Source organism: Octodon degus, unplaced genomic scaffold (genome assembly GCF_000260255.1).
Source record: "Octodon degus isolate 3935 unplaced genomic scaffold, OctDeg1.0 scaffold00291, whole genome shotgun sequence".
In the NCBI taxonomy this organism is placed as follows: domain Eukaryota; kingdom Metazoa; phylum Chordata; class Mammalia; order Rodentia; family Octodontidae; genus Octodon; species Octodon degus.
Window position 1 is genome coordinate 1969946 of NW_004524867.1, and position 10070 is coordinate 1980015.

General features: G+C 38.9%; 1 protein-coding gene across 1 annotated transcript in view; it reads right to left on the bottom strand.

Annotated features, from left to right (window-relative positions):
* Sts (steroid sulfatase) overlaps positions 1–10070 on the bottom strand; it is a 228678-nt gene that overhangs the window by 108096 nt on the left and 110512 nt on the right. The window contains exon 6 of the mRNA XM_004647186.2: positions 8376–8799. Within this exon, the coding sequence (XP_004647243.1) occupies positions 8376–8799 (424 nt within the window). The remainder of the gene's footprint in view (positions 1–8375; positions 8800–10070) is intronic.

Here is a 10070-nt window from a genome sequence, read left to right on the forward strand (position 1 = left end):
ATTACAGAAATCTCTAAACACAATACTTTGGTCAGGCGCTAATATCCTATGACTATAAAAATTTTTGGCTAAATCTTAAAACTACTTCTGAGGAGACTGCAAAAATGCCTTGCGATAATATATTCATAGGATTAAATCCTTTCTGCCAAAATATAACATGGTACCGTGAGAGCTGTCTTCGAATGTTATAAAAATAACAGACATTAATTTCTACATCATGTGTTTCTGAGAAGTTGCTGGGAGTAGACAGTAATACAAAGATGTCTAGGGATTTCTGGGAAATTAATGACCTCCAGGACCCAATTACCTCAACTGTGCCTCATCACCTCAACACTTGGAGTACCTAGTATCCACCCTGCTGACCTGAGGAAGATAGAACCAATCTTGAGACCACAGCAGACACCCAACTCATGAGCCTGTTAAACTCAGGGCTGTATAAAATACTTTCTCATGCCACAGCAGTATGCAAAATAGACCCTGTGGTTCATCTATTGCAAGGCCAGTGCTGTGAAGAACACCCCATCGTAGCTGTACTACCACATAAATGAGTTCTACTCTCTCTTATAACTACAAAGACAATGGGCAAGGGAAGTATTCCCACTCTTGATTTCAAAAGGAAGACTCTTCAGAACTCTGGTGGACTCTGGGCAGCTTGTGGGACTCTGGTAAGCTCTGACCGTCTTTAGATCCCAATGCACAGGTATGGACGTCTTGCTGGTGCTGGTCCAAACTTCTAAGAACTTAGGTGGACTCTGAGTGGCCTGCGGAATGCAGGAGGGCTCTGATCTGTGGACCCAGTACATGGAGGCCTGAAGCTATGCTGGCGCCAGTGAAGAACTTTGGCAGACCCTGGGTGGCATATGGGACTCTATCTGGGTGATTATGGGAGCTTCAAAACACAGGAGGAGCAAAAGGCAATCCCAATCCACTAGCCCACCCAGAACAAATCCAGGAGACAATGACATACAAGAACTTAAAATGATAGCAACTGAAGCAAAGAAACAAGTCCACCAGACTCCAGAAGAAATAAGAACAGAAATCATCTCGCAGGTCCAAAAAGAAAGAAAAAAAAATCATGTAAGAATTACTCAGCATAGCTAAAGAAGACATAGACAGAAAGGTAGAGCAGAATAGAAAAAGGATGGAATCACTGAACGAATGGTACAGGAAAGAACTAGAATACATGAAACAGATTCAAACAGATAGCCAAGAAATTGAGAACGTCATTTAAAGTTGGCAAAACCGCTTGGATGGAACTGAAGATAGACATTCAGACCTAAGACAGTGGTGCAGCTAATACATGTCAAATAAAAGACCTCTCAAAACTAACAAGGAAGAAGGAAATAACAGTTCAGCAGCTACAACGTGATGCAAAGAAAAATAATATAAGAATAATAGGTGTCAATAAAGCAGTAGGAAACAGTAAAAATGATATTAAAAAAAGAGCATTTGCAGAAGAACTAGCAGAAAATTTTCGAAACATGAGAAAAGAACCTGACATACACATACATGAGGCAAATAGAACTCCACACAGCCATAATCACAATCAACCTACATCGAGACATAAAATAATCAAGATCTCAGAAAGTCAGCAAAAGAATAGAATATCAAAAGCTGCAAGAGAGAACAAACCGAGCGCCTACAATGGAAAGCCCATCAGAATCACGGCATACTTCTCAACACAAACCACCAAATCAAGAAGAGTTTGGAGTGAAGAATTTCAGGTCCTGAAAAAAAATAACTTTCAACCCAGACTGATGTACCCTGCAAAAGTATCAAATTCAGTGATAAAATAAGATCCTTCCATGACGAAGAAAAGTTGAAGAGATTCATGACCGCCACACCAACCCTACAAAGCGTACCGACAGGTATTATAGAAAGAGAAATGATCACAGCTTCAAGAACAACAGAAAGGAACCACCAAACAGAAGAAGTAATTCAAAAGAGGGAAACAGTATACAACTTATAAGAGGATGATTACATGACAAAGGTAAGCCAATATGTATCAGTTATAACCGTCAATATAAATGGACCCTGTTCAGCAATGAAAAGAAATAGACTGGCAGAGTAAATTAAGACATGAAAACCAAAATTATGCAGCATAGAAGAAACACATTTAAAGCAAAAGGAAATTCACAGACCAAAAGTCAAAGGATGGAAAGTAATACTCCATGCCACTAGAAGTCAGAAAAAAGCAGGGGTAGCTATCCCGGTTACTGATAATATCAACTTCAAACCAAAAATCATCCAAAGAGATAAAGAAGGTCACTACATACCTGTTCAGGGAAAACTGCAAGAGGAAGAGATAACAATTATAAGTATATATGCACCCAATGTAGGAGTACCCTCCAAAACAAGACAAATGTTAACAGACATGAAAAATCAAATGAGTAATAATATAATAGTAATGGAGGACTTTAACATGCTACTTTCACAAAGAGCTAGATCAACAAGGTAAAACATCAGCAAAGAAATAGTTGAACTAAGCCAAGCTTGTGAAGGCATTGACTTGGTAGACCTGTAGAGAGTGTTTCACCCAACAACAACAGAGTATACAATCTCCAATCTACACTCCAAAACAGACCATATACTAGCACACAGAGCACTCTTAAGTAAATGCAAAACAACTGAAATTATCCCATGCATTATATCTGATCACAGTGCAGCAAACCTGGAAATTATTGACAAAATAAACTATAAAAATACCATAAACACATGGAAATTAAGTAATAACTTCCAAACGAACCAGTGGGTCACAGATGAAATTAAAGAAAAAATTAAAAAAAAAAAAAAAACATTTACAGTCAAATGAAAATGCACATACAACTTAGCGAAACCAGTGGGATGCAATGAAAGCTGTCTTAAGAAGAAAATTTATAGCCATGAATTTACACATTAAAACACAACAAGCCCAAATAAATGATATGATGCCACACCTCAATCTCCTAGAAAGAGAAGAGCAAGTCAAGCCCAAAACCCCAGGAAGGCAGGAAATGATAAAGATTAGAGAACAAATTAATGCATAGTAGATGAAGAAAACAATACAAAGAATAAATGAATCAAAGAGTTGGTTCTTTGAAAGAATAAAGTTGATAATCTCCTAGCCAACCTAATCAAAAAGAGGAAAGAAAAAAACATAAATTCATGCAGTAAAGAACGAAAATGGTGAAATCAGTGATACTGACCCTAGAGGAAGTCAGAAGACCATCAATACCTACTTCTAAAATCTTTACTCTCATAGGATGGAAAACACAGAAGAAATTGACAGCTTCCTAGATGTATATGAAATGCCAAGGCTGAATCAGGAAGATATACAAACTATGAATAACCCAACAATGAGAAATGAAAACGAAAATGTAATTTAAAAAAAAAACAAAAAAAAAAACAACTTACCAACAAAGAAAAGCCCAGTTCCTCATGGATTCACAGCAGAATTCCACAAGAAATTTAGAGAATGCTAACTTCTCAAACTCTTCAATTGAAATTGAAGGGGATGCAATTTTCCAAAACTCACTCCTGGAGGTAAGTATTACTCTGACTCCAAAATCAGAGAAAAATCCAATTAAAAAAGAGAACTACAGACCAATCTCTCTAATGAATATAGATGCAAAATCCTCGATAAAATACTCTCAAACAGAATACAGCAAATAATCAAGAAGATTATACATCATGACCAAGTGGAATTCATTCCAGGCAGGAATGGTTCAGCATATGCAAATCCCTAAATGCAATGCACCACATCAATAGAACCAAGAACAAAAACCAAATGATCACCTCAAGAGATGCAGAAGAGCATTTGACAAAGTTCAACACTCATTCATGATTAAAATCCTGCAGTGAACTGGAATAGGTAGTCTATATCTCAACCTAATAAAGCCATCTATGAGAAACCAACAACCAACATCATATTAAATGGGCAAAGGTGAAGGCTTTCACTTTAAAATCAAGAACAAGACAAAGATGTCCACTGTCTGCACTCTCATTCAATATAGTTCTGGATCCATTATCCAGAGTAATTGGACAAGAGAGAGAGAAATAAAAGGAATAAAGATTAAAAAGAAGAAGTAAAATTATCATTATTTGCTGATGAAATGAGCACGTAGAGGACACCAAAAACTCCAAGAGTCCTATAGATTTAATCACCAAATTCAGGAATGTAGTAAGATGCAAAGTCAACACGCCAAAATTAATAGCATTTTTGTACACAAACAATGAACACACTGAGAGAGAAATTAGAGAAAACACACCTTTCACTATCTAAAGAAATGAAATATATAGGAATCAATTTGACAAATGATTCAAAAATTTATACAGTGAAAATAATGGTACCCTGAGAAAGGAGATTGAAGAGGATTTGAGAAAATGGAAAAATATTCCATGCTCCTGGATAGAAAGAACCAACATTATGGAAGTGGCCGTACTCCCAAAATTGCCATAAAGATTCAATGCAATCCTGATTAAAATGTCATTAGTATATCTCACAAAGCTAGAGAAAACTTTTCTCAAATTCATTTCAAACCAGAAGGGGTCCAGAATATCAAAAGCAATCTTGGGAAACAAAGGCAATAGGTATCATAATCCCTGACCTGAAATTAATACTATAAAGCTACTGTGATAAAATCAGTATGGTACTAGCATAGGGAAAGAACTGAGGATCTATGGAACAGATTAAAAGATGCAGACACAACTGCAAACACACTCAGCCACCTTATCTTTGATAAAGGGGCAAAACATGTTCACTGGAAGAAAGAAACCCTCTTTAATAAATGGTTTTGGACAAACTGGCTTTTCACATGCCGAAGGCTAATACTAGACCAACATCTATCACCACACACAAAACTACAGTCAAAATGGATCAAAGATTTAAATATTAAAACAAAAACACTAAATCTTCTGGAGGAAAATGGAGGTAGAGATCTTAAAGACATAGGAGTAGATAGGGAGTTCTTGAACGAAACTGCGCAGGAAATACTTCAAAGTATCAGCAACTGGAATCTCATGTTTTTGAAAAGTTTCTGCACTTCAAAGAAAATCTCCAACAGAGTAAAAACAAAACACACAAACTGGGAAAAATTATAGCCAGCTGTCCTACTGATAAAGGCCTTCTATCTAGAACCTATAAAGAATTTTAAAAAATCAGGCCCTCCAAATTGAAAGACTCAATACAAAAATGGGCATCTGAGATGAATATACACTTCTCAGAGGAAGAAATACAAATGTTAAGCAAATATATGAAAAAAACGTTCATCATCTTAGGTCATCTGAGAAATGCTAAGTGGAGCAACACTGAAATTCCCTCACCCCAGAAAGAATGGGTAACATCAAGAAGTCAGCCAACAACAAATGCTGGAGAGGCTGTGGAGAAAAAGGAACCCTTCTGCGCTGTTGGTGGGAGTGCAGACTTGTACATCCACTATGGAAATCAGGGTGGAGATTCCTCAAAATACAGAATTAGAGGTCCTATTCAAGCCAGATGTTCATCTCCTGGGTATTTTTCATAGCACAGTGATATATGTCCATCCATATATGTGCATTCATGTTTATAGCAATGTAATTTGTCATTGCTAAGTCTTAGAAACAACCCAGATGCCCATCAACTGAAGAATGGATAAAAAAGATGTGGTATTTCTACACAATGGAATATTATTTAGCTATAAACAGGATAAGTTTGAGTCTTTTGTTGGTAAATGATGCAACTAGAGAACATACTCTTGAGTGAAATAAATCAGACCTGCATGTGCAAACATCGTATTGTCTCCTTAGTGTGAGAAGCTGAAAGAGAAAAATGGAATCTGAAGGGTACAATAGACACTGGGAAAAAGGAAATGAACTTATTCAAAAGGAAAGAGTTACTGAGTTATGGAAAAAGACAGGAGAGGGAGTTGGGGCAAGAGATTTAGCTACATAGGTAAGTAGGATGGTTTGTACAACTGTACTGTGCATTTCTGCTGGTCTATGGAAAGGAGCAGATAATACTTGCTTTGTCCTTTTTTCAATTGTTCTTTTTGTGTTCTTAATTTCTTATACATTTCTTTTTTTTCTTTCTTCTTCCCATTTTACATATACAAATGAAATAAAAGAAGATGTTCTTGAGAAAATATAAAACTTCCACACCAGGAAGTGACATCATCAGTCCCAGAACTCTCACTCAGTCTTAATTTCCAAAAAACACGTTATGCACACAAGGTGTAGATGCAGGAACATAAAACCATTCACACCAGGAAATGACATCATCACTTCCAGAGTGAATCCTGTTCTACCTCTCTCACCAGCCCACAAGCATGCGGTACTGCCGTACATTACAAAAGCTTATGTTACATTCTTGCTCTGGGTTTTTCTCTCCTTTTGTAAAAGCCCGTCATAATAACTTCCCTTTCATTCGTTGATTTTGTACTTAGACATCATGCAATTTAATTCTCATCACAATTAGAGCTCTATGTCTTCTATCATTTATACAGTAGGAAAGTGTCTCTGAAATTTTCCAGAAAGTCGCTATAAAGACCGAAGTACTAGTTTTCAGATAAATTTTCTATTCATCTTCTAGTTTGTGCAGTGGGGGATGGGACTGAGGGCTTGCCCAGGCTGAGACAATCCCTCCAGTCTCCAACTCCATTTCTCCTTAAAGTACTCTCCTCTGCATTACAAAAGCAAAACATAAAAATATTTGTCCATAAAAAATATTTGAATAGCAATTGTTCGTACACAGCCCCTATAGCCTACTTGTTTAAATCTATTCACGGCCTCATCTTGACTATCAATATGATTGGCTTGGGAAATGGCTAGCACAATAGTAAATTCCCAGATGTGTTAGAAGGGGCTCTAACTTTTTGAATGGATTTATACATTAATGATTTGAAAGCATAACAGATTTAGTAAGGGGGTCCTAACTGGATGAATGGGCCACGGGGAGCATGGCTTTAGAGGTGTATTCTCCCTCAATCCCTGTCCTCTGCGACTTTCTCCTCTCGAGCTGCTTCCTGTCTGCCATTAGGTAAGCAATTCTGTTCCACACAGCCTCGTACCATGAGGCTCCAGCTCAACACACACCCCTAGACCTCGACTGAACCAACTGCAGACTGAAGCCTCCGACACAATGAACAGAGATCAACCTTTCCTTCTGTATCTTGACTTTTTCCAGTTGTTTTAATACAGTAACTTGAAACTAACACGGCTTCCATGCATTCTATAATATGGTATAGGCATCTGTCTATACACCTCACAATTTTGTCCGTATCTCCTTTGACAAGGATGGCATTTGCTAAACAAATGCAACCTTGAACCTTACGGATTAAGTTTCTTACACTAGGGAAATAATACAATATTTACACATGTGGGTCTGATTTATTCCACTTATGGACATAGCCTCTAGTTACATTCACTTAGCTATAAAAGCCTCACATGTATCTGTCTTCACGGCTGAGTAAAAATACCACGTTTTTTATCCATTCCTCAGTGGGTAGCCTTTGGGTTGTTTCCAAGATTTGGCCGTGACAAACTGTGCTTCTATAAACATGGATGCACACATATCACCATGGTATGATGTTTTCAGTTCTTTTGGCAAAATACTGCGTTGAATGTGATTTTCAATACTCTCTTTAAAATAAATTTAAAAATTAAAAAGTAAAAAGATCAAGGAAAGGGCCCGCCAAATAGCTCATTGCACTAAAGCACCTGCTTAGGCAGAGCACAGTGGCCAGGTTCGATTCCCAGTGTGCCATGCCAGCCCCTTCCCCGGGGCACACTGAGACAGCGATTGAGACTGGGTGTTGTGGCGCATACCTGTAATCCCAGCAGTTGAGAGGCTGAGAACAGAAGGATCACTACGAGTCTAATCTACATCTTGAGACCCTGTGACCTTGTCCTAAATACAAAAATAAAATAAAATAAAATAAAACCCACTATGGATTAAAGGCTGCACTGCAGACCCCAAGAAAATAATTCCCTTCTCTCAGTTTACTCACAGAATTTTTGTGGCTATAAGGTTAACCTAAAATATTCTAGAAAAGATCTATGTCATTTACACTCCAAGAACAACTTCTGGGACTTAGTAAATGCCACTGTCTTTCTTCACCAGTTTGCAGTGCTGAAGATGAATGACCAGAGAGATAAGGGAGCGTGTGGTTAGCTCGTGTTTTCCATGGGATGGCCTTAGAACTGCAGGACGTGAGGCACAGGTTCAGCCACTTGAAGCAGAGCCTCCTAACTTCATGACTGCTCTAAGTATAGTCCCTGCCACTCCCTGCCTCCCTCCTCTGGTGAGAGACTCTTACTCAATATGGAACGGGTGGTGCAGTGACCATCACAGCATTCTTCCCCTGGGGAACAGGCAAGGTTCCTTTATCAGCAGCATCGTGAGTAGAAAAGGTGGCACCCACCTTCGTATGAAGCCAGTGGCCTCCAGCGTCAACCTCTGGGTGAGGTTCTCATAGGACATGGGCTGCTGGCTGATCTCATAGTTTCGCATGAGGAAGCAGTTCAAGGGCCGGAAGTAATGAAGGAAGCACAGGAAGAGGGCAAGGATCAGGCCCACCAGGAGGAAGAGGCCGATGAAGATGCCCAGGGGCACGCGGATCAGCCTCAGGAAGCGCAGCACTGCCAGTGTGAACAGGGCAACCCCTAAGAACTGCAGGGGAAAGAACACCATCGTCTTGTAGGCCATGCTGAAGACCGTGCCTTCCCCGGGTTTGCAGTCCCGCAGGTTGGTCACAGGAAGCCCGTAGAAGTAATCAAAGCCGTGCCGCACAGGGTGGTGGCAAAAGTCAGTTGTGTTGTGACAGTTTAGCCCAAGGTGCCACTTCCCTAAGACACAAATGGATGAGAACCTTTAGTTCCAGGAAATGCCCCAGATGGAAGTCAGCTTCTAAATGCACCGCTCAGATTTAGTCCACCCGTTCCACAACCAGGGTTCCTATTCATAGCTTCTCACAGATTTTCATACATTTTTTTAAAACAATAATTTTTTTTTTTTTTTTTGTGGAACTGGGGATTGAACTCAGACCCTTGCACTTGCCAGGGAAGCACTTATTCCACTGAGCCATCTCCCGGCCCCTAAAAATATTTTTTAAAAACCCCACAAAACATTAGAAATGATATAGAATTTCACCCAATAAAAAGGTAAGAATTCAGCAATGGTTGTTTTACTGCAAAATGTTGTCTTCAAATCAATTGTTTATATTACCAGCTATAAACATGCAAAATTGGTTAAAAAAAAAAAGAAAAAGTTATAAGAAATTGAGAAAAAGAAAAGAAAAATAAACATTAACTACTCCTTCCACGTTTTATTCCATAAACATCAAATTATTAGCCATGCATTCTGCCAGAAAAGAAAACCAAATTTGCAATTCCACAAAAGATAATCTGAAAAGCCAAAGGAAGCAAAAATTTTGGTTTAAAATCACTTAACCACTTCAATAGGCACAAAACTGTGTAGAAAAATACAAGAAGTTTTTTGTTTGTTCTTTTTTTTTTTTTTGAGATGGGGCCTTATACAAATCAGGACAAAGTTTGCTATCGTTTGGATCCCCAATGGCCCATGTGTTACATTTGCTTTGCAGCACAGCACTGTTTGGAGGTGGTGGAACCTTTAAGAGGTGGGAACTAGAGACAGGAAGTGAGGTCACAGGGCAGAGGATAGTCTTGAAAGGGATTGTGGGACACAGCCCTTTCCTTTTGCTGACTTCCACTTCCTGGCCATGAGGGGAGAGGCTTTCCTTCACCATGGCCTCCCACCATGATGGACTACCACAGGATCAGGACTATGGCGCTAACCAACTATGCACTAGAACTTCTGAAGTTGTGAGCCAAATAAACCTTCTGTCTTCATAACTCAATTACTTCAGGTGTTAGGCATAGTGACAGAAATCTGAGTACACGTCGTTACCCTTTTGAAAAGTAAAACAAAAGTCCTTTGTCAACAGCAGGGTATATAGATATGCTTTTGGAAGTTCTCTGTGTGAACATCCAGTTGTCTCTTTATTTTTCTATCTTTTATCTCATCTGTGTGTGTTCTGTTTAGCTCATCTACCCATCCTTCCATCCATCCATCCATCCATCCATCCATCCATCCATCC